We start from the raw sequence: 25000 nt of genomic DNA, 5'->3' as shown, positions 1-25000 counted from the left end.
TTCCTTTTTCTTTTTCAAGCATTCTTTAGGATTTTTTTAAAATAATAGTAACCTTAAAACCATTAATATAATTCAGCAGATCAGCCTCGGAAGATTCCCTTTCATTACTTGAAGCCTTTACAGGCTTTATTTATTTTGAATGATTAGTGGCTGTTAGATCATTATTTGTCATTCTTCCACTGGATCTTTTCTACCTATCTTTTTTTTTTTTTCACACGCGAGGAATCTATTCTTCGGAGGCTGGCTCTTCACGTTCAATAACATTAAAATAAAAGCATTCAGGTTTGGTTCCTCAGCCTCACGATTTCTGACGAAAGCAGATACAAATACTCATGACTAAGACATCAGGATATCACATATGTAAGCTCTCCATAAATAATATCAGTAATATTAAAATGCAAAGCATTCAGCCTTTGTTTCTTATTCTAAATTATTTCCCCTCAACCTCACGATTTCTGACCAAAGCAGCTACGAATATTCATGACTAAGACACCAGGATATCACAGCCGACAAGAGCATAGTCACCTAGACTGAGATCAGACTTTAAAAATTTCTTCTTCTTTTTCTTCCTCTGCTCCAGACTTAAAAACTTCTTCAATGTCAGTGTCAGGAACAAGGACGCAAGGATTTATTTTTCATTTTTTTGGTAGGGGGGGGAGTGTTTAGGGATGTGTTGGGGAGAAGGGGAGGGGGTGGAGGGGTTGATTTCAGGGCTGCAGATGGGTTCTCGTGTACGTGAGTGGAATCTTTTTTCCCATAATATTTGGCTTCGTGTTTGTGTGTGTGTGTGTTTCGTAATTTATCTTTATTTATCTTTCATTTTTTATTATGCATTCATAGGTTTTTAGTTTTTGCACATGTGTCTTAATATTTTCTCCATGTTCGTGATAGTATTGGCTGTTTTGGTGTGTACTCATTATTGGTAATAATGACTTTTTATTTATTTCAAGCTTGATTAACTTTGTAAGTACCTATTTTACCCATTACCTAAAATACTTTTTTTTTTTCTTGTGCTTCGACATGCCATGACTGTGTCGCAGGCAAAACTAGATACATCCGAGACAGTCCAAGCGAAGGATATGAGTCAAGTCTGGTTCGAAGTGATTTTAGTGTTGCCTTTGAATACTGTATAATAAGACTCTCGCATATACTTTTATAGCTTAGGTGCTGGATCCTATATCCTTGATACGTTTCATAGTTTGTCGTTTGAGGAACTGTCAGCAGAAAGCTGTTCTTGTTTTGTATATTTACATCTTTGATGTCTGGTTGCAAATGACATAGATATTTCTAAAACAGGGAGATATTCATCCACTGCTGTTATTTTGACTTTTCTTTATTTGATTTAATTTAATGTTATCTTAGGGGATTGTAAACTAAAAATAGTTTTGTTTCTTGGTGAAGATTCCGCCAGTTATGAAATCTAACCTAAATGGAAGATCTGTCATAATTCTTTAGGTTCACTTCAGACAATCTTTTTTACCTGATTTTTCTGGACTAACGTGTGGCCTGAACCATTTAGCCGGGTTAGACTAATTACCAGGACTCAGGGCATGAACACAGTCGACAGGACCACCTCTGGGAGAGGAGCGTCATTCCTTTGCTTGCGACTGCTTCAAGCAAGAAGTCTCGCGTGCAAAGGAAATTCTTTTTCTCTGTCGGGAAGGATCTGACGATGACGTCACGCGTCCTCCGGTGGTGGTTCTGCATCACCCAAGGCCAGGGATGAGACCATCATTCTTTTTTCGTTTTTTGCTGTGTTTCCTTTGCTTTTTTTTTTAAATGATTTTTTTTCCATTTTGTCTTTTGCGTCTCCTGAGTGCGAAATTATTTTTCTGAGCCCTTTTGCTGGGAGAAGATTTTTTCGTCTCAAGAACGTCCTGAATTTTCGTACTTGGGAGGTTTTTGTTGAAGATGATTATTCTATTTATTTATTTATTTATTTATTTATTTATTTATTTATTTATTTATTTATTTATTTATTTATTTGTTTGTTTATTTACCTATTCGCATCGTTTATTTGCATAGTACTCGGCTGTTCCTAAAATCTCGTATATCCCTTTAATTTCCTTCAATTTGGGGATGTGGTAATTCAGGGATATATGACAAATACTTAAAGTTTCTGGTGTTCCCTTATGTATTAGGGACCATTGCGCGGACTGATTTTTTTCATTTAACGTTTTCAGAGACACTTTTCGAACACTTAAACTTTATCAGAGATTCTTAAAACACTTAAAATTTATTATAGACACTTTGTGAACACATAAAATGTGTCAGACTCTTAAAACACTTAAAATTTATTATAGACACTTTGAGGACGCATAAAATTTTTCAGAGACACATTTAAGGCGCTTGAAACTTTTTATTGACACTTTTAGAACACTTAAACCTTATCAGAGATTCTTAAAATACTTGAAATTTATTATAGACACTTTAAGATCACATAAAATGTGTCAGAGACTCTTAAAACACTTAAAATTTACTACAGGCACTTTGAGAACACATGAAATTATTCAGAGACACATTTAAAGCGCTTAGAACTTTTTATAGACACTTTTAGAACCCTTAAGGCCTGTCAGCGAACACCTAGAATACTTAAAACTCATTAGAGACACTTAAAAGTTATCAGGGAACCTCTAGAAAACCTAGCTCTTAGAACACTTGGAACTTACCAGAGACACTTAACAACACTTAAAACTTATCAGACTCTCTTTTAGAACAATGGAAACTTATCATAGACAATTTTGAAAGACTTAAAATTGATCAGAGCCAATTTTGAAGCTCTTGAAACTTATCAATCCACAGGCTGATTCGCGACAGGCACCAAGCCACTAATTCTTACGTTTCCTCACGAAAAGAGAGAATCCTCGTTGACTGGTTCTTTTCTATCCAGACTTTGAAATTTTCTTCCTTTATCTGTTTTCATGGGGCTATAGCTTTCCATTTTTCAGGAGCCTGGTCCTACGGCTTCATTCGGATTACAGGTCAATAACTATGCTCACTTGCCGCTTGTACCTGACGTCTAGAGTTTTCTGCAGGTTTCGGCAGTCCTATGGTAGCCACTTAGTATCTACTGGCCAAGGCTTGTTGCAATTTACAACTTTTACTAGAAATTCGCACAGCTAAAGTTTGATGCAAGGTTTAGCATCCTTTGCCGGCAGCTTACACCTGCCAGGCAAGGTTTGTTACAAGTTGTAGCAAGAGCCTGGTATTTTACAAGGCATCAGATTGCCATATGATCGTATCCCCCTATTTTATCCGGCCTTGGGAACAGAGGCACGCTTTGATAAAGGAAGCTTACTTCCGGCAACTACGGAGGCACCATTTTTATCAAGGAGTGGAGAAAATATGAAGCTAATATATACAGTATGTATATATATATATATATATATATATATATATATATATATATATATATATATATATATATATATATATATATATATATATATATATATATATATATATATATATACATACATACATATATATATATGTAAATGGATAATTGGCAATATTGTGAATGGAAAATGCTCTCAAATCATCACCTCTGAAGATGAAAATTTTTTTCATAGTTATTGGTGATGTCTGTTCAAGGACATCAGCATTGATCAGTGTGTGTGTATATATATATATATATATATATATATATATATATATATATATATATATATATATATATGCATATATGTAAATATAAATATATATATATATATATATATGTATATATATATATTTATATTGTATATATATATATATATATATATATATATATATATATATATATATATATATATATATATATATATATATATATATATATACATACATAATGCATTTTTCTCTTTAAAGACAGTTGCGCCAGAAGGTCACAGTCTTCTTTCTCCTCAACAGATCGAAAAGAGTGAGGGTGCTAGCCCCATGCCCCTTTTTCCTTCAGCAGACAAAAGATGGTGCATATTTCCAGCTGATTACAAAGTAAAAAATGCGCCGAAGTTTCTTCGGCGCAATCGAGTTTTCTGTACAGCGTATAATGCTGTATGAAATTCAGCCACAGACCGTGAAACTCTCAGCGGCGAACCATGAAGCTTTCAGTCACGGCCCAGTGGTGGCGTGTGTTGTTGGCACCCATAGCGTTGCCAGACGCGCGATCATGGCTAACTTTAACCTTAAATAAAATAAAAACTACTGAGGAGGCTAGAGGGCTGCAATTTTGGTATGTTTGATGTTCGGAGGGAGGATGATCAACATACCAATTTGCAGCCCTCTAGCCTCCTCGGTAGTTTTTAAGATCTGAGGGCGGACAGAAAAAGCGCGGACGGACAGACAAATAGCCATCTCAATAGTTTTCTTTTAAAGAAATCTAAAAAAGAGAAAATTTCTTCCAAAGAAACTTTTAAAAAAAAATTTGAAAGCGAATGCGTGACGTCGCCAACTCTCTAACGTAGACGCTAATATGATCATTGTGATTACTGGCAGCAGACGAGCGATCAGCGTCAGCAATTAATACAGAAGCGGTTGCGAAAGGTCTGTCGCAAGATGTACGATCGGAAAATGCGCGGATGAACTCATCGCCGCGCGGGAGTGAGGACATTGCTTGATAACTTCCTGATTCCCTTGTTAGAGCTAGTCACGAATTCACTTCACGAATTCACTCATTGACTTTCCCTGTAACGTCCGAATACGAATCACAAGAGCTTTAATCATTTTCTGGATGGTTGTCTTTGCGCTGTATTTGTTTATTTGATCAAGTGTTTTTTGTGAGTGTGTAAGAGACTTGATTCCTTGACAATCAAATTAGTTGTAATGTTTTTAGGAAGACAAGTTAGACTAGAATTATATTCCGTGGGGAACTGTATAATTATACACTGTTCTTCTATTTCTGCTTAGCAAGAAGACCGAAAAGAGAATACTGAAATCATCAGTCATCAACAGATTTCGGTAAGAACTATAGAAGTTAAGTAAAAACTAGTAACTCATTGCAAGAGCAGAACAGTACTAACAAGAATTTTGTAGTTTTCAAATATATAATTTCTTATGACGTTAACTGCCAAAATATTTAAAATAATGCAGACTTTTTGATTGCTTAAAGATAGGAGAACACAACAACTTATTGGAGGTATTTGAGAAGTATAATAGGAATAATCATATATTTGAAAGTAATATCTAAAAATATCAGGTTTCCCAAGGCACTTTGTAACCTCAGTGCCGCTAACAAACCGACTCATACAGAACATTGTTTATGCCTCTTCCATTAGACGAAACATTCTGCATTAGCCATAAAAAAAAGAATTTCTTTCATAGAGCAAGTAAAAGCTTTTTATTCATCTTTGTCTAATACGAACCATTTATATTTTGTTAGCAGTATGGGCCATTCAAATATCTTGGAATTTCTCTCTCTCTCTCTCTCTCTCTCTCTCTCTCTCTCTCTCTCTCTCTCTCTCTCTCATGCAGAGACATTTGCAGAAGCGCACACACTCTAGCAAAGTCCAGTGAACCAACCCATAAAACGTCCTTTCTGGCAAAAGCTCGGCTTGGCTTCCCCCCTGACATTACAAAATAACGTTTTGCGGGTATGTGAGATCCTTCCAACGAGTCCTTACAGGGTTCCTACGTTTCCTACGCCGGAAATTTTGCGGCGGAAGAATAACGGACTTGTAGTCTTTTCCCTGTATGGATAGTAGACGTCTAACCTTTGTCTGAGACAACACACACACACACACACACATATATATATATATATATATATATATATATATATATATATATATATATATATATATATATATATATAAACACACATTCATATATATATGTGTGTGTATGTATATATATATATATATATATATATATATATATATATATATATATATATATATATATATACATATATATATATATATATATATATATATATATATATATACATATACAGTTTACCCCAGTTGTAGAAAGGTAAGATGCTTGGTTCGCAATGGTAGTGCCCGTGGTTTGTGCCTGGCCAAAACCAACTGGAATCAGGAAAAGATACAGGCTGGAAACGTCATCTCTGGATATAAAGAACGAAGGCCAATGAGAGGACAGGCAATTTTTGTTGGTCCAAGCGACCCCATTTTCTAGCCCAGGCCTGATGAAAACAAAAAAAGGAAGGTAGATTGATACGTCTTCAGTCGATTGAAGGAAGATTATAAAGTCCAGAAAACAGACGCAGGAAGAAAATTCCTGAAGGAGACTCCTATATTTTTGTTGGTCCATAAGAGAGCCCCATTTATTTGTCGGTCCATCGTGTGGGCCCCATTTATTTCCCGGTCCGTCAGGAGAGCCCCATTTGTTTGTTGGTCCTTCATGCAGGCTCCATTGATTTGTTGGTCCAAGAGGGCAGCCCCATTTGTTTGTTGGTCCATTTATTTGTTGGTCCATCAGGCAAGCCCTATTCACTTGTCGGTCCATCAGGAGAGCCCCATTTATTGTTGGTCCTTCAGGAGAGCTCCATTCATTTGTCGGTCCATCAGGACAGCCAGATTTTTTGTTGGTCCATTAGGCGAGCCCCATTCACTTGTCGGTCCATCAGGAGAGCCCCATTTACTGTTGGTCCTTCAGGAGAACTCCATTCATTTGTCGGTCCATCAGGACAGCCAGATTTTTTGTTGGTCCATTAGGCGAGCCCCATTCACTTGTCGGTCCATCAGGCGAGCCCCATTTATTTGTTGGTCCATCAGGAGAGCCCCATTCATTTGTCGGTCCATCAGGACAGCCAAATTTTTTTGTTGGTCCATCAGGCGAGCCCCATTCACTTGTCGGTCCATCAGGCGAGCCCCATTTATTTGTCGGTCCATCAAGAGAGCCCCCATTTATATGCTCTCCGAAGAGGAGAGTCCCATTTATGTGTTGGTCCTTCAAGAGAGCCCCATTTATATACTGGTCCATCAGAAGAGTTCCATTAATTTACATGCCACCAAGTCCTGTCCCATTTATTTGCCAGTCAAAGGACAGTCTCATTTATTTCTCGGTCCATCAGGAGAGCTCCATTTATGTATTGGTCCGTGAGGCGAGTCCTTTCTATTTGTCAGTTTCAGTCTGAATTTTTCGTGACGTGGTCGATATCCAGTACTTGTAATGAGTCATCATAGGCATTTTCAGTTAAGAATATGGCTTAAACTGTAACGGTTTTAAACAAGAACTGTAAGCTAATGTAACAGGGAAGATCATACTAGTATGTGAATAGCCATAGAAATATGCTTTGTTATACGTCAGGAAAATTAGCATTTTCTGGTAAATTGTGCTTTTAAAAGGTGGCTTGAATTGGCTCAAAATAAAATAGATATTTTGCGTGTATGCACGTCCGTGTGCCTAGCTGTATTTGGTACGCGTGAGGTCTTTTGGTATCTTCTGTAATTACGAAGAAAATTTTGATGTAAAAATACTGAAATACGAGAGCATGGCAGATTATTTTTACCCACGTAAGAATATTTATGGATCTACCTTTGCATGGGCTTTTATCGTTGTAACAAAAAAAAAAAAAGGCGTTTTTGCAAAGTGCAAATCAAACTTCTTAAGGAAACAGTAAAAAAAAAATATATATATAAGAGAATGGTCATTGAACAAAAGGAATCAATATTGCATACAAAACCTGTGTGTAATCAACATTCCTTCCTAACATTAATTTAGCAATTAATCGGGGTCCTATGTCCTCAAAATTTGGCCATCCTAGTGACCTTGGTTTGTGTTCTAATACCAGAAGGTAATAGAGAGAGAGAGAGAGAGAGAGAGAGAGAGAGAGAGAAAAGTTCATGTGTCATCAAGCGCCTTTGATGATCACCTGAGGCGGAAAATTATGGGCAGGGAGGTCACCTGTATGGAACCCAAGCACAGGATAATTAGAGATCATTTTCCTGTCCTTGAAGACAGCACTCAATTCTCGTTTATCATAATTATCGCAATTACTGGTAATGCTATTCGAATCATTCTCACCAGTCTTATTCTTCGTTGGAATTTGGACTCGTGGGATCTCGATACTTTTCAGAGATGGAACTTCCAATTTAATCAGTAGGATTAAGATGCAGGAACGAGAGTTGTAAAGTAATGTCAGTCATACTTCTGTAATTGCCAGATGGTTGTATATATGTATGTATATGTATAACTGAATAACGAAAATAAATACAGACAAAATCCAGTGTTTCTCTTTCCTTCGTGGATTTTGTTTTTATTTATATAATGTATGTAAATATATATATATATATATATATATATATATATATATATATATATATATATATATATATATATATAATATGTGTGTGTGCGTGTGAATGTATATGCGTGTGAGTACATTGTCTTTCCATGTTCAATAACTCACCACTTTTGTACAAATAATATAATGTGTATTGTGAAGTAACAATCGCCTCGTAAGCTTGTAGAAACCCATAATTCTGCTTCCATTGTGTCTCAAAGAAGTAGTATTTCTTTGTGATTGTGAAGAATTCTTTTCCTTAAGAAGATTTTCACTCAACTTGATCGCTCTGCTGGCCTCTCGGGCCTTATTGTGACCAGTTTTCCCTCGTACAGGCATTCAAAGGACGACTGTGTTAGTAAGCATAGACATTTCTTATGAAAGAGATATGAACAGAAATAGTAAACTGTAGATTAAAAGTAAACAGGATAAAGTAGCATAATTATGAACATGAATAGAGATCAGACGTTCGAAAGAAAACGAAAACACACGAGAAAATGCCAATATACAAAAGCAAGGTGAAATACACGAGAAAATACCAATACACAAAGCAAGGTCCTTGAGACAAAGATGACCTCATTGTGAGGGTACGTGGACGATGTAAATAAAGGTAAGGGATGTCTGTGGGGGTGAAGTGGGTGGGGTGGTGTTTATGTGGGGGGAAATGAAGGGGATAGGGTAGGCTTCCCAGAATGTGGTCAAGGTGAACTATTGAAGATGGCGATAATGACTGGAGGCTGACGATTGTGTGTGTGTGTGTGAGTCTGTATTTGCGTATTGTCTATGGCTAGTGAAGGGAGGGAGGGAGGGAGGAGGGGGTTGCAAGTATGGCAGCCTAGCCTGTTTATGCGCTGCTGTTGGCTGAACTTGGCTTCTGCATTTCGTGGTTCCTTGAAACTGCATTTAGGGTTTATAATATATATATATATATATATATATATATATATATATATATATATATATATATATATATATATATATATATATATATATATTTATATGTCAATGAATTTTGCCACATCATCATGATTTTTTTATACACAAACATTAAGCTTCAAGGGTCGTTTAATACCCAATTCGCTCTACCTCGGAAATGGTTTAGGCGCCTCACTGAACGTCGCAGTTTGATCCCTGGGATGAGGAATCACTTATCATTTATAATTCCTCTTCGCTATATATATATATATATATATATATATATATATATATATATATATATATATATATATAAACACCTTACCTCTTTTAATTTTGGGCTGGTCAAGATAGGGCCACCAAGTTGCCCCTTCCCAGTGGCTTCTGGCACGATTGACAAAACCAAGGACTGAGTGGGTGTCCGACCACCTCTACTTTAGCTCCTCCAACGAGGACCGAAGCTTGCAACGCGACTCAGGAGTCTAGTATGAGCAGCTCCGAGTCTCCCCGAGGCTCAAATGAACCCAAGAGGGAGATAAACTGACAGCAAGTACGTGAGTGAACCCCAAGAGCCTCTGAATTGAGAGGGAATCATTGTTATAAAATGTCGTCCATCATCGGACGACGCGAATTGTGGTCCGGAATTCTTGCGGTCCGTCCAAGAAGAAGAAGAAGGAGGAGGAGAAGAAGGAGAAGAAGAATAAGAAGAAGAACTTCTGAAGCTTGGCAGGCAGCCTTTGTTCTGTTACTTATAATAACAGGGTAATTTTGGCGATCTCCTCTCATTTTTTTGTTCGTGTGGTCGGCGCTTCGCATGGTCGTCTATCCTGTGTGGTGGCTCGATCGTCTGTGCGTGAGTTGACTGAATGCTTATACATGCATGCATACGTGGATGCATATACATACATATATATATATATATATATATATATATATATATATATATATATATATATATATATATATATATATATATACTTATATATACATATGTATATTTAATATATACAGTATATATATACATATATGTATATATACACTAGCCAATAATTCTCTGTTTCTCTCTGAAAAATAATTCAGTTCCAGGTATATTCGCGAGTGAATTTTAAAGCAATTCATTCCGTGAAATTTGGTGTAATAGTGAGCTAAAAATGCAGTCGATCTTTTGCTATTGCGCGGAAAGTTACGCAGTATCATAAGTGGCGCTTAGGAACCTTCGTTCCTTGTTTGCCGTCTGAGAGTTGCACAAATGCTGGTGACAGAATTAATTATATTAACTGTCCCATTATATAAAGCACCTTATATATTCATATGTTTACATTTGGTGCGTGTAAAGGGCGTATAATGCCCCTTGTGTATCTACGTATCTAAATTTTCTGTGTGTAAAGCAGATAGTCTACGGGTAATGCTCTTCAAATTCGACCATCGTAGACTCTTCAAGAAGTGAAAGCAGAGCAACAAGGAATAATTAAAAGCACAGCTGTGGCTGCTAAATCCGAAGGCAATCAAATGCAGTTTCTCGACCTCAAGGTGGAAAGGTTCGCTTCTGAGTCTGTTCATAGCGGTAGATTTCGGCAATCAATAACCGGCCCCCTCCAACTCCCCCAGGGGAATAACAGGTGAGACCAATTACGTAATTGCGTAATTGCCGAAGAACGTGTATGAGAACTCCCTCTTTCGCTTTTCGTAGTAGCGAGGTTATGCGCCACGCTTGGACTCCGAAGTGCTTGCGGTTGAGGGGAAAAAAATCACCTATGATTTTCTGAAATTCGTTCGTTTGTTCTCACCTGGTGAGTTTTGGAAATCAGTTCCTACCTCTGTGTTCCCTCGTTTTAATGATTTCCATGCGGTAGATACGGGTACTGGTTACCCTGTCTTGGTGGCTTCTTCGTTTGGCCAAAATCGGAGAGAGAGAGAGAGAGAGAGAGAGATGACTGAAATTTTCCCATGTGTATGTGTATGTGTATGTATATATATATATATAATATATATATATATATATATATATATATATATATATATATATATATATATATATATATATATATATATCATCTTGTTACTCTTCATATCTCTAAATTTATTGAAGGCAAGTAAAATTCAAGACCCGTGCTTTATCGTAACTGTCAAACGGGCCGTCTTTTGCAGTAGAAATCTGCCATTGTATTTCGTGCTCGTCGCCGGAAACTGGTGCCTTTTCCCGCCTTCGCCATCGGCGCTAAAATCGTTCCATTGTAGAGCTTCACTTTCCTCTCTGCTCTAAGTTATAACCAGCCCAATTCCCACCTATGCTTTCGCCAGCTCAGTCGCCAATACGAGGGATCAGCGAACGCTACTTGCTGATGGACGTGAATTTAATGCCCAGGATCCTGGTAATGACTATATTCCCTAGGGTTCTCGATCGTCAATCATCTTCTCGGCTTACAGGAGAATTAGGGTCCTGTGAAATGATGATTAGGATGAATTAGAGGATTAGGTCTGAGGCCACTGGATTGGAGGGGAATAATGACTGACACTTGAGAGATTAGCGTCGGGAGGGAGCGATCTTTTTCGATCGTTTTTCGATCGTTTTTTTTTTTTTTTTTTTTATAAAGCCATTCTTAGGATTTTGGGACTGGACAGTCTCTGACCATTTCAAGGGTATTTTATGATTGTATTCTTTGCTTTTTTTATATTATTTTAATAATAATAATAATAATAATAATAATAATAATAATAATAATAATAATAAGGAGTGCAACTTCTCAGATGTATGATGGGAACCTCAGTCATACTTACTACTTCCACTATGGCTCCATCAAGAATTAATCCTCATGGTATGCACACAACTTAACTCATCTAACACGTTCCTCCTCCTACAATCACCAGCAAAGTCTTTTTGACTTCCTACCTCCATAGGCTTCCTCCCTAGGCAATATCCTCAAAATATTTGAGGATGTTAGCGCCGGGCCCCTCTCCAAAGTCGACTGCCTGCCAGGTACACACCTCAGCGCTTTATGTAAACGAAGGCACACAACGGAATTGAATCTTTGGGAGCTCTTGGTGATGAGTTGAGTGTCCTAACCACACACACACACACACAGAGAGAGAGAGAGAGAGAGAGAGAGAGAGAGAGAGAGAGAGAGAGAGAGAGAGAGAGAGGGATGGTAAACTGTTTTAAATAAGTTATAGAAATTATTTAGACGAAGAGAGAGAGAGAGAGAGAGAGAGAGAGAGAGAGAGAGAGAGAGAGAGAGACTGTGGTAAAGTGTTTTAAATGGGTTATAGAAATTACTTAGATCAAGAGAGAGAGAGAGAGAGAGAGAGAGAGAGAGAGAGAGAGAGAGAGATGTGTTAAAATGTTTTTAAATGAACAACAGGAATTTATTTATCTATCTATCTATCTATCTATCTATCTATCTATCTATCTATATCTACATAGATAGAGAAGAGAGAGAGAGAGAGAGAGAGAGAGAGAGAGAGAGAGGTATGAATGCGTTTGTTCTAGAAAATCACTCCAGTTACAGAAAGGAGAAAGAAAGGAAGTGGAGAGAAGTTAAGGGAAAGCGAATCATAATTGATATTATGCTTTGGTTCTCGAGCTGTGCTTTCTAATCCTTTCTTTTTTTTTTTGTATCTTGAATCTTGGTCTCCTTTCCTTTTTTTCCTTCGCTGTATCATGAGATCGCTGAACCTGGCAGTGCCGGGAAACGCCTGTATTCCGTCTTCACTTGCACTCTCTGCCCCTTGCTGCAATCTTTTCACTCCTTGCTCAGTCTTTGCAAGGTAATTCTCTTCTCTCTCTCTCTCTCTCTCTCTCTCTCTCTCTCTCTCTCTCTCTCTCTCTTTCCTTAATTTTTCTAATATTCTCACAAGCCCCCTTCCAATACACTTTTTCCCACAACGTGCGCTCCCCCCAGCCTCTCTCTCTCTCTCTCTCTTGATGTAAATTAGTTTCTAAAGCTCATTTGAAACAGTTTAACGCCTCTCTTTCTCCTCTCTCTCTCTTGCCCTAAACTGTTATAGTTCAGTTATAGTACTTGCCACATTTCTCTCTCTCTCTTAATTGCTATAGCTCGTTCAAAGTACTTGCCACATCTCTCTCTCTCTCTCTCTCTCTCTTGCTCTAAAATGTTATAGTTCAGGTACAGTACTTGCCACATTTCTCTCTCTCTCTCTCTAAACTGTTATAGTTCGATTATAGTACTTGCCACGTATCTCTCTCTCTCTCTCTCTCTCTCTCTTGACCTAAACTGTTATAGTTCAATTATAGTACTTGCCACATCTCTCTCTCTCTCTCTCTCTCTCTCTCTCTCTCTCTCTCTCTCTCTCTAAACTGTTATAGTTCAATTATAGTACTTGCCACATCTCTCTCTCTCTCTCTCTCTCTCTCTCTCTCTAAACTGTTATAGTTCAATTATAGTACTTGCCACATTTCTCTCTCTCTCTCTCTCTCTCTCTCTCTCTCTCTCTCTCTCTCTCTCTCTCTCTCTCTCTCTCTCTTCTGAATTGTTATAGCTAATTCAAAGTACTTGTCACTTCTCTCTCTGTCTCTCGCTCTCTCTCGTGCTCTAAACTGTTATAATTCAATTATAGTACTTGCCACATTTCTCTCTCTCTCTCTCTCTCTCTCTCTCTCTCTCTCTCACTACCTGCTTTCTCTCCCGACGCTTAACCATTCCGTATCGTACGCGTGCAAACCTTCCGGGGCATTCCAAGTAACTTTCCCTTTTACGAAGCGAGGACTTTACCTACGAGAACCTGGGCTCAATGGGACGAGCGTCGTAATGTCCGCATATAGCCCAGGCCCGGAAGACGGGGTTGGCGTATGAAAGGAGTAACAGCTGGACGTCTGAGATGTAGAAGCCAATGGGACGAGTGATGTCATGTCCGGAAGTAGCCCAGACCTGGAAAACACTTGGGAAAGAAAACTACAGCCTTCGGTCGCATAAAGAATGGGAGTTTACAAGGGCATAGGAAAACGGGAGCACACACAGAGAGAGAGAGAGAGAGAGAGAGAGAGAGAGAGAGAGAGAGAGAGAGAGAGAGAGAGATTGGTAACCGATGGAAATAAAGTGTGAAAACACATGAGAATTTAAGCTATAGGCGTTCAGCCTCATGATGAATGGGAGTTAAAAGGGCATAGGACAACGGGAGCACAGAGAGAGAGAGAGAGAGAGAGAGAGAGAGAGAGAGAGAGAGAGAGAGAGAGATTGGTAATCGATGGAAATAAAGTGTCAAAAAGTGTCAAAACACATGAGAATTTAAGCCACAGGCCTTCAGTAGCATAAGGAATGGGAGTTTAAAAGGGCATTGGAAAACGGGAGCGCAGAGAGAGAGAGAGAGAGAGAGAGAGAGAGAGAGAGAGAGAGAGAGAGAGAGAGAGATTGAGAGAGAGAGATGATGGAAATAAACTGTCAAAGAAGCATTCCTAATATAGAAATCAAATATAAATGCATGCTTCTCATTCTTCAAGTTAGTTTCTGTTTCGGAAAATGAAAGAGCGCGGAGTTCCCGTAGGGTTAGAGACGTGTGTCTTAGAAGCACGTCTAAATTTTAAAGATTTGTTTTAAATCTAATATTCATTAACCCACCCACCTGTACTTCCATAATGTTCGCAATATTTTTCTTGTTCTAAAAATAAAGTTTGTATTATTACCCAACATAAGGACAAATTGTATAGAGATTAGAATCGACTGAGAACAATTGATTTGTTGTTAGACTTTAGATCTATACGTGCGTATTTGAGTATTGAGGTATGCATACACATGACTGTACATTTTTTTAATAGATTTTTAAAATGTATACATGAGTGTATGTATATATCTGTATCCAAATTTTTATTATCGAAGATAAATCACACACATGTATAGGTAAGTATGGCTTTGTGCATTATGCATGTGCAAATTCACAGAAATACTTACACATACACAATTTTATACACACATATAGGCAATATATATATATATATATATATATATATATATATATATATATATATATATATATATATATATATATATATATATATATATATATATATATATATATATTTACTGTATATATATGTGTGTGTGTGTATGTATGTCTATGTATAACGTTTGTGTGTGTGTGTGTGGGTGCGTTCTTTAACCTTTAACTTGTCTTTGGAAATAAACCTGCAATCTTTTATAAAGGTCAGAATAACGGTGGTTATTTTGCTTATATCTATAACCACCATTAAAAATGACCATAAATCACTGCTATTTAATTTGCATTTATACCTGAAACATCTACTTTCAGCTGTAATTGTCTATCAACGTCATTAATCTCTGAAATAGTGTGATTGATGTGGAACCTCGTGACGTCACGAGGCACCCACCCCTTTTCCTTCAAGGCTGTACCAAAATGCCAGGTGCCCTGGCACGTCGTTTTTAAAACCTATTTTCTGAGCGTTATCTTTGACATTGATATTATCATCATTTTTCTTCTGTTTAATGAAGCTTTCACCGAAGCGATCTTTACGCCATACGCAGTTTTCGTTACAGGTATTTATGGAATGAAGAGGCAGCGATCAATTATGTCCGTGATGAGAAAGTTTCTCGAGATGTTTCGGGTTTCTGACTATCTTTCGGTACAACATTAACGTCTGCATTCATTCCGAAATAGACACTGCATCGTCTAAGATCAATCTTGCAGAATGTAAACACAAATGTGGAAGGAGACTGTAAATGAAAGTGAAATCCTTCATCCAGCTCTAAGTGGCAACCCCTTCCCTCAGCCAGCAGCAGCTCGCCTGCTAACGAAAGTAAGAAAAGGCAAGTTATGAGACTGTTTACATCACTTTCTCGGACGGCGCTTTCGAGAAAGCGTCAGAAATCGCCCTCCGTGAACCACTGTTTTGTCAAAGAAATGTAACTCGCGTTATTAAAAGCCGTGTTGTGTTGGAGCCCAGGAGTAACTGCCGCGACGATTATACGAAACGCCTTGAAAACCTCCGTAACTTTTCGCTCGGCATCGTCTTTGCGTAGGCGACGATCGTGGCTCATGCCAGGTCCCAACCCTCTCGGGAGGCGAGAGATTCCAAGATGGCGGACGAGTGAACTTGTGTTGAAACGAATCTCCGCTGGACACGATCGATTTGCGGTGGATAATCAAATCGTGAAGTGTTCTGAGTGAGTGAAAGCAAGCAGTAAAGTGCATTCGGATCTAAGAGTGACCGATTCCGGTGGATTAACTAGGTAAGAAGGCAGAAAAGCCCCCGTAATGTGTGCGATCGGTGTTGCTCAAGTCTAGATGGGAGTGGAAGGAGTGAGTGTAGTGTAGTGGATTCACTTTCACGCAAGACAACCAACCCCTTCTCAGTTCTCACCTGTTGTTTTTCTTTCTCTTTTTCAGTCATGGATGCCAAAACAGCTGTGATATTCCTTCTGGTGAGTACCCGTATTCCGTTTCTCCGTTGGATTTAGGGGTTAGCCTGCAGGGGATGGTAAAACAAACAGGAATCGTCCAAGGGGCGAGGCAGCTTTACCAAGAAGGTAGAAGGCCTTGAAGATTTAGGTGTGCCAAGACGGTGTTGAAAACCTTAATACTGGCCAGTTATTCGAGTCCCATTTCAGTAGGAGTCGTGTAATTAGATTTTTAAATAATGCCAATTCGATAACCAAACTTCAGGCGACACAGAACGTGAAAAGTAGGATTTGCGTGCTTCTCTTCCCGAGGATCAGCATTACGAAATGCGCGACGTAGCAACTCCCTTAATTCCTGGTGTGATAATTACCAGGAATTACGTTGCATGGCCTCCGTTCATTATTGTGGTAACCTGCTTTTCGCTTTGTCTGGCGGTAATTTGGCACTGTCGAGTGCCAGAGGGCCAATTGTCTTGTGATTACGTAATGACAGTCTTTTTAAATCGCGATTTATTCACATTAGCTAGAGGTAAAAGTTTACGTAATGCGTCTCTTTAAATTTCTGTTTGTAAATCCACAAGACTCTTTAGATTCCCAAAGTAAATCCAAAAGCAAGTTCTTTTTAGTCTTTCTAAAATTCAGAGGAATTCCATGGAATTAAACTATGAATTCTCGTAAATTTCTATTTAGCCTTTCATTCCTGAAGAAAACGAAAAATGTGATATTCTTTTTCGGTCTTTGCTTAGCCTTTAGATCCAAGAGAAACTGTAAATGCGTTCGTAATAAACTTTTTCAGTCTTCGCTTAGCCTTTAGATCCAAGAGAAATTGTAAATATATTCGTAGTAAAGGTCTTTGGAAAGCTGGGCATCGATTTCAAAGCCTCGGAAAAAGGCAGAGACTTCAATGCCGTTCAGATAATGATCTGAAATGAATCGTAACATGTCTGACTTCGTTTACTGAGAATAATTTAGCAATTAGGATACCAGTTGCATGCAAAACTTTTTACTTTGTTTTTCTAGTTATAAGAATGGAAAGATGATTGAATACCATATTGAATAACGTGGACAATTCTGAGACGAATCAAGTTTCAAGGATATTAAAAACCTTAAGATGCAACACGTCAGCCACTCTCAAACCCCTTACGGGTTCCTAGAAAAAATACGACTGACAGCAATTAACGTGGAATTTTGTGCAATACAGTCGGCTACCAGAATACCTTCATACGATTTTTAAAATTGAAAAATATAGGACTGAAATACCACAAACAAAAATAAACGACGAAAGCAGTAAACCATACAGGACGGACAAAAGGTTAATTATTTTTTCCCATCACAAGTCAGTAGGCATGATATTTGCACGTAGTTCCCACAGGCTGCCGCTAGGGGCGTGGGTGTTGGCCAGGGACTCTTGAATGTGTGTGGGAAGGGAGGACATTTGGACTGGTCCTCTCCGTTCCCTCTCACTCCCTTCTTACACCAACGCTAAATAGACATTGACCAAGGAGTTTTGCATGTGTGGGAAACATACAAAGAAAAGTGCATACGTACTTACACATATGTATGTTAATTACGTAACTCCACGTTCTTTTGGATGGTGGAGAATTGGTCCGTAATGTTTGTTATAGAGTATATATATATATATATATATATATATATATATATATATATATATATATATATATATATATATATATATATATATATATATATATATTATATGCATCTCACAAGCCAGTGTAATGTTAAGGTATACGACACTCCCATTTATTTAATAAGCCTTCACATAGGGAGCAGTTTTGCCACTACACATAGACATTCTTATATGTATATATATATATATATATATATATATATATATATATATATATATATATATATATATATATATATATATATATTATATTTACTAAGCTCTAAGCTTGAATTTCCAAGGTAATTTCCTCAGAAGTCTTATTAACTGACAGCATTTCGTGTAAATCCGGCAGTGACTCACGTACAGAAATATTCCTTGCCGTGTCTGGGGTATGACCTCGGGCATTTTCGTGGTACGTAGGACTCAGGGTACTTTGGGAATGTTTAAAAAAATATCTGACGTGAAATATTTCTCTTTTTTCAGTCCAAAATCAACCTTCATTAACGAACTCAGAATTAAGCTCTTTGTCAGCAGTATCTTGCCTATGACGTCATCGTTTTCGAGTGACGTCACTGTTTCCCCTGGATCGCGGAGAGCTTCTTTGGCCTTGGCTGTTTCATTGCGAGCAGTTGCTTTCCAGATTATTTCGTTCGATAAGCAGAAGAGTGACCGTCAGGTCAGTGAAAGATATGTGAATTTTCTTCGAAAAATTCGTCTTTGAACCATCACGTAGGATGTGAAGGAACAGCAAATCGATCAGAGTAAGAAGGAAATGAATAATTCAGAATCAGATCCCAAGGTCTGCTCTGTAATGTGAGAACCTCTCAAGGTGAAATGCAGTTATTTGCCATGAGCTCATCTTCACTTTGGACGTCCTTATCCATTTACAAAGAGGTGTGCTTCACAACTGATATAATTCTCCATCGGTTGATTCTTTGTCTGTGCTCAGCAGATCCTCACTTTGAGAGTAGTTGGTATCCATGCAAAGCGAAATCGAATCTCCTTCTTCAGTGATTACTTAATCACTTGGTGGTTTGGTTAAGTAGGTGCTTCTAAATTAAGAAGGCTTTGTGCCAGCACTGGATGATGTTCTTATAAGTTTTAAAGTGTTGATGAAGACACTGGTTCTGCATTCAGATCAAGCAAGGGTCATTCCAGTTTTATGTCTAGATCTGACATTTTCCTCAGGTTTAGAGGTCATGACTTTGCGTTTCGTCCCAGGAATCACAAACCAGTTACTAAAAGTACTACTAATACTTTAGGCCCCGTAGAGGGAGTAGTGCCGTCAGTGCACCTCATGCAGTGCACTGTAGGTATTACTTAAGGTTCTTTGCAGCGTCCCTTCGGTCCCTAGCTGCAACCCCCTTTCATTCCTTTTACTGTACCTCTGTTTATATTTTCTTTCTTTCATCTTACTATCAATCCTCTACTAACAACTGATTCGTAGTGCAACTGCGAGGTTTTCCTCCTGTTAGCGCCTTTCAGACTTTTTTTAAAGTCAAATTCCGTTTCAGCGCTGAATGACTTGAATTCTATACTCTATTCTAATACTCTAGGGTTAGTAGTAGCAATGCTCCGGTGGATATTGCTGGCCACGATGTTTGCAAAAGGAATTCCTTAGCATTCTTTTTCCGTCTGTGTAATCCTCAATAACACTATTTTCTATTGAGTCTCACATATGAGTCCAAATGGAGTCATAATTTGCCCCGTTTGTGAGATGGCGAAGCCACCATACCAAACCTTTCGGGAATGCCGCCTTGCGGTTTTCCAGACGCCGAGACAGAAACGACTGGAAGCCTGGAAATCAAACAGTACCTCTGTGACCTGAACGGACTTTGACCCCAGAGCCAGGTGTTGTGTAGCCACCTTGGCATCAGGCACGTCTTTGGACTCTGTTGGACTCTGCTAGTCCAGCTAACGTCACTTCACAATCTTGCTGGAACCGATTACCGTACAGTGTTTTGGTCACACTTTACTTCTGTAGCAATTTGAAATGGCATCATCGCAAACGAAAGGAACAATCTTGACTCGTGAGTCACCGCCGTGCCCCTTGAGATTATAGCATTTATCTGCGCGTAGGTGGAAGACCAGCGTGCAAGGCCCAGGGGAGATTCACCCTAATGCCACCTAACTGTACGATACTTGGGGGTTGCCTTGTTATGGCCCGGGATGGCTTTCCAGAACTTCGCCTCTACGTCCCTCCTCCAATTACAGTTTTTTCCATTACTTAGTGCTTTTGAAGAATTCCTTTTAATTCTTGCCCTGCAGCGTAAGCTTCTGTAATTAATCCCATTTCTTCCACGGCCCGAGGTCATTTCCAGACGAATTTATCAACCATCCGAGGGAGGACGTGGGAACGGAAATTATGGACGAATCGGTAACTCAGGCAAAGGTCACGCAGTGTTGCCGTCGGGGGATCAATGAGGAAGTGTTGCAAGAGAGCAGGCATTTCTTAGTGTTAGGAATAAGTTTTAAAAAATTACGTCATTGACATATCGTATGACGTTACCTAGAAGTAAGAAAACACTATTATTCTATTCGTATAGTGTGAATACCATTACGATTAAAACTGTTTGATTTTGAATGATTTCCAAGTTCATTTATTATTATTATTATTATTATTATTATTATTATTATTATTATTATTTATTATTATTTGAATGAAAAGGAAGTGTAAAGTGAACAGTCAAGTGTAGTTACAGATAAGGACAGGTTAATAACGATGGAGAAATGAACAAATATGTAAAAATAAATACAGATAAGGAAATAAGTTAATGTATAAATATTCATGATATTTATTTTTAAGGATCAAAGTTTAATGGCAAATAATATTAGAAGTAGCAAAAAGGAAGATTATACGTAACAATAAGTAGCATTGTAAGTAACAAAGTATCTCTCTCTCTCTCTCTCTCTCTCTCTCTCTCTCTCTCTCTCTCTCTCTCTCTCTCTCTCTCTCTCTCTCTCTCTTCTCTTTTTATCCTCCTCCTGCCCCAGAACCTTTCCAAGTCGGGCAGCAGAGATGGACCGTTAGGAACGCCAGGTACTTCCAGGGGCCCACCGACTGGACCCTGGTACTTCAGGTCCTATGTCTGGAAAACGTCCGGTGCTTTAAGCTTATTTAAGCTCCAATCTTGCCGTACGTGTCAGAGAAATAGATTTGAAAGCTTTTTTAAGCTCCAGTCTTGCCGTAAATCTAATCGAAATATATCTGAAAGCCAAATTTACCCTCTCATCTTGTAAATGTTGAGAAACATCTGAAATAGTTTTTGTAAACTCCAGTCTGGCTGTAAATGTAAGGGGAAATATATCTGGAACCATGTTTAAGCTCTACTCCTATCGTGAATGTAAGGTTAGAGCTTCTAAAGCTCTAATCTCGTCGCAAATATTAGAAAAATAAACATAAACGCTTTTTCTGAGTTCTAATCTTGTCGTAAAAGTAAGAGAAATAGTTCTTTTAAACTTTTTAAATCTCTAGTCTAGCCGTAAATGTAAGAGATATAGACTGGGAAGCTTTTCAAGCTCTAGTCTTGTTGAAAAATAGAAGAGAAATAAATCTGGAAGTTTTTTAAGCTTCAACCTTATCGTAAACATTAGAGAATTGGAGCTGAAAGCTTTTGTGAGTTTTCCTTTGTCGTAAATGCAAGAGAAATGGATTGTGGAGCTTTTTTCACGTTCTAAACTTGTCGAAAATATAAGAGACATAGAGCTTCAAGAGTTTTTTAAGCTCTAATCTTGCCGTAAATGTAAAGAAAATATATCTGAAAGCTTTGTTAAGCATTAATCTTGTAAATGTAAAGGAAATAGATCTGAAAGTACTTTTTTTACGCTGTAAACTTGTAAATATAGGGACAGTAAGCTCTAAGTTTCTAAAAAATATAAGAAAAATAGATCTGAAAGATTTTTAAAGCTCCAACCCTTTCGTAAATATAAGAGAAATAGGTCTGAAAACCTTTTTAAAGTCCAATATTAAAAATATAAATCAATTAGACCTGAAAGTTTTTTGAGCCCTAGTCTTTTCGTACATATAAGAGCAATAAATCTGAAACCTTTTGTAACCACTGATCTTGCGGAAAATATAGGCGAAATAGATCTGAAAGTTGTGTTCAAGTCCTAATCTTGCTGAAAACAGAGGAGAAATGCATCTGAAAGTTTTTTTTAAGCTCTAAAGTTATCGAAAATGTAAATTTAAGAACAATAGCTCTGGAATACTTTCTGAAGCTCTAAAGTTGTCGTAAATGTAAATTTAATAACAATAGCACTGGAATATTTTTTTAAGCTCTAAAGTTGTCGTAAATGTAAATTTAAGAACAATAGCTCTGGAATATTTTTTCAAGCTCCAATGTTGTCGAAAATGTAAATTTAAGAACAACAGCTCTGGAATATTTTTTTAAGCTCTAAAGTTGTCGTAAATGTAAATTTAAGAGCAATAGATCTGGAATATTTTTTTAAGCTCTGATGTTGTCGTAAATGTAAATTTAAGAACAATAGCCCTGGAATATTTTTTTAAGCTCTAATGTTGTCATAAATGTAAGAGAAGTAGATCTGAAAGCTCTGATTTTTAAGTTCTAATTTTTTTTAGTAAACATTAGAGAAATATCTCTGAAAGCTTTCTTTAAGCTCCAAACCTGTCGTAAATGTAAGAAATTAGATTTGAAAGCTTTTTTTTAAGCTCTAAGCTTGTCGTAAATATGCGAGGAATAGATCTGAAATCCTTTTTCAAGCATTATCTCGCGTAGTCCTAAGCCCTAATCTGGTCATGAATATAAGTGAAGTGGGTCTGAAAGCTTTTTCAAGCTCTAATCTTGTCGTAAACATAAGAAAAATAGATCTGGAAGCTTTTCTTTAAGCTCTAATCTCGCTGTAGATGTTAGAGAAATTGATCTGAAAGCCTTTTCTCAAGCTCTAATCTTGTCGGGAATGTAAGGGAAAGAGTTGAAAGTTTTTACAATCTCTAATCTTGTAAATGTAAGAGCAATAGAGCTAAAACTTTCTTTTTAGCTCTAAAGTCTATGAAAAATTTAGTCTTTTGAAAGACTCCGAATAAAAAAAAAAATTCGAATGAGGCACAGTTTTTGAAAACTTCAGAGCTCCATTCCAGAAGTATATGCACTTTATAAGAACTGATTTGTAGTAAAATCTCATTTTAAATTTGCCTCATTTGTCTAAAAACTCTTTTGGAGTTCTTGGTCTACAAAAAAGCTTAATCTTTTGAAGTGTCCCGCACAGAAATGGTTTTTAGTTCTCTATTATACCGGCTTTGTCTGTCCGTCCACACTTTTTTGTTGATCATCCACCCTCCAATCATCAAACATACCAAATTAGCCTCAGTGGTTTCTGTTTGACTTAAGGTTAAAGTTAACCATAATCGTCCAATCTTCAAACATAGGATATTCCACCACCGGGCCATGGTTAAAGTTTATTTGGTTAAAGGCTCACAACCGTGCTTCGAGACCACCGAAAGATAGATCAATTTTTCGGTGGCCATACTCTGTAGCGGCTGTACAGAAAACTCGATTGCGCCGAAGTTTTACTTGTTAAATGTAGAAATGGATTTTAAAGATGGTGTTCAGGTCTGAGGCTATAAAATGTCTTTTTTTGGAAATATGCTGTATTGACATGGACCTTGAAATAGGGAAAACCGATTTGGAGATTTTTTAGAGCATTAATTTTATCAAAAGCTTATTCTTTTTAAATGAGCTTTGTAGAAATGCAATAAAAATGAGTTTATATCTGTACTCGAGTTCCAAGTCTATCCAACATTAATTTTTTAAATTCACGATTGGCAAGAGACAGCTTTAGAAGTGATTGGTCTGAAACCTATTCAACAGTTATAAGTCTACCAAATGGTGATTTTATATTGCTGTCCAACCTCTCTGATTATTACTTCTTAGTGCAACTGTGGGATCTTCTCCCAGTCCCACCGTTAGATCTCTTTATCTTGCTGCCCGTCCACTCCAACATCCCTCTATTCACTGTCTTGAGCTCTGAAGGGCCAAAAGTGCCCCATTGCTTGGCATGACACCTGAAATATTAGGAAATCAATCAATCTGAGCTTCAGATTTTATGAACGTGGCAAAAAATGTTTTTTTCTATGGGGTAAATGAATTTATCAAAAAAATGTACAATAGATTATTAAGCACAGTAACCTTCCTTATTGTCTAGAATATTCCATCAATGAATTTGCTAGTTTGTAAATAAGTTTTTCCATAAATTTATTATTATTATTATTATTATTATTATTATTATTATTATTATTATTATTATTATTATTATTGTCTATCAAAGTCATCCTATTCGACTGGGTGGTTTTTATAGTGTGGGGTTCCGGGATGCATCCTGCCTCCTTAGGAGTCCATAACTTTTCTCACTATGTGCGCTGTCTGTTTCTAGTAGCACACTCCTCTGCATGAGTCCTGGAGCTACTTCGGCATCTAGTTTTTCCAGAATCCTTTTCAGGGATCTTGGGATCGTGCCTAGTGTTCCTGTGATTATGGGTACAATTCCCACTGGCATATTCCATATCCTTCTTATTTCGATTTTCAGGTCTTGATACTTATCAGTTTTCTCTCTTTCTGTCTCATCTACTCTGGTGTCCCATGGTATTGCGACATCAGTGAGTGATACTTTCTTCTTGATTTTGTCAATAAACGTCACGCCTGGTCTATTGGCACGTATCACCCTAACTGATTATTAGCCAATAAGGAAAACAGCCTATTACGAATCAGGAATAATCAATAAAAGGTAACCTTTATAATAAAAATAATAGCAGAATAACAGATAAATAAAACAATCTGGAATGAGGGTCATTTAAACCTACTCAGTATATAAAAGAAAGCATAAAACTGCTGCCAATTTGAA

General features: G+C 37.5%; 1 protein-coding gene across 8 annotated transcripts in view; it reads left to right on the top strand.

Moving 5' to 3' along the window:
- Positions 1-25000, top strand: part of pio (piopio) — a 193262-nt gene that overhangs the window by 66809 nt on the left and 101453 nt on the right. For 6 of the 8 annotated variants that reach the window (XM_067090084.1, XM_067090083.1, XM_067090089.1 and 3 more), the window contains one exon: positions 16499-16533. In XM_067090084.1, the coding sequence (XP_066946185.1) occupies positions 16501-16533 (33 nt within the window). In that variant the 5' untranslated portion in view covers positions 16499-16500. Of the gene's footprint in view, positions 1-15757; positions 16342-16498; positions 16534-25000 lie in introns of those variants that run through there. The other 2 variants (XM_067090085.1, XM_067090081.1) reach the window with 2 other exon arrangements.

The sequence above is a fragment of the Macrobrachium rosenbergii genome, chromosome 47 (genome assembly GCF_040412425.1).
Source record: "Macrobrachium rosenbergii isolate ZJJX-2024 chromosome 47, ASM4041242v1, whole genome shotgun sequence".
Classification (NCBI taxonomy): domain Eukaryota; kingdom Metazoa; phylum Arthropoda; class Malacostraca; order Decapoda; family Palaemonidae; genus Macrobrachium; species Macrobrachium rosenbergii.
The sequence above is the reverse complement of the archived record's forward strand: the minus strand, read 5'-3'. Positions and strand labels throughout refer to the sequence as shown.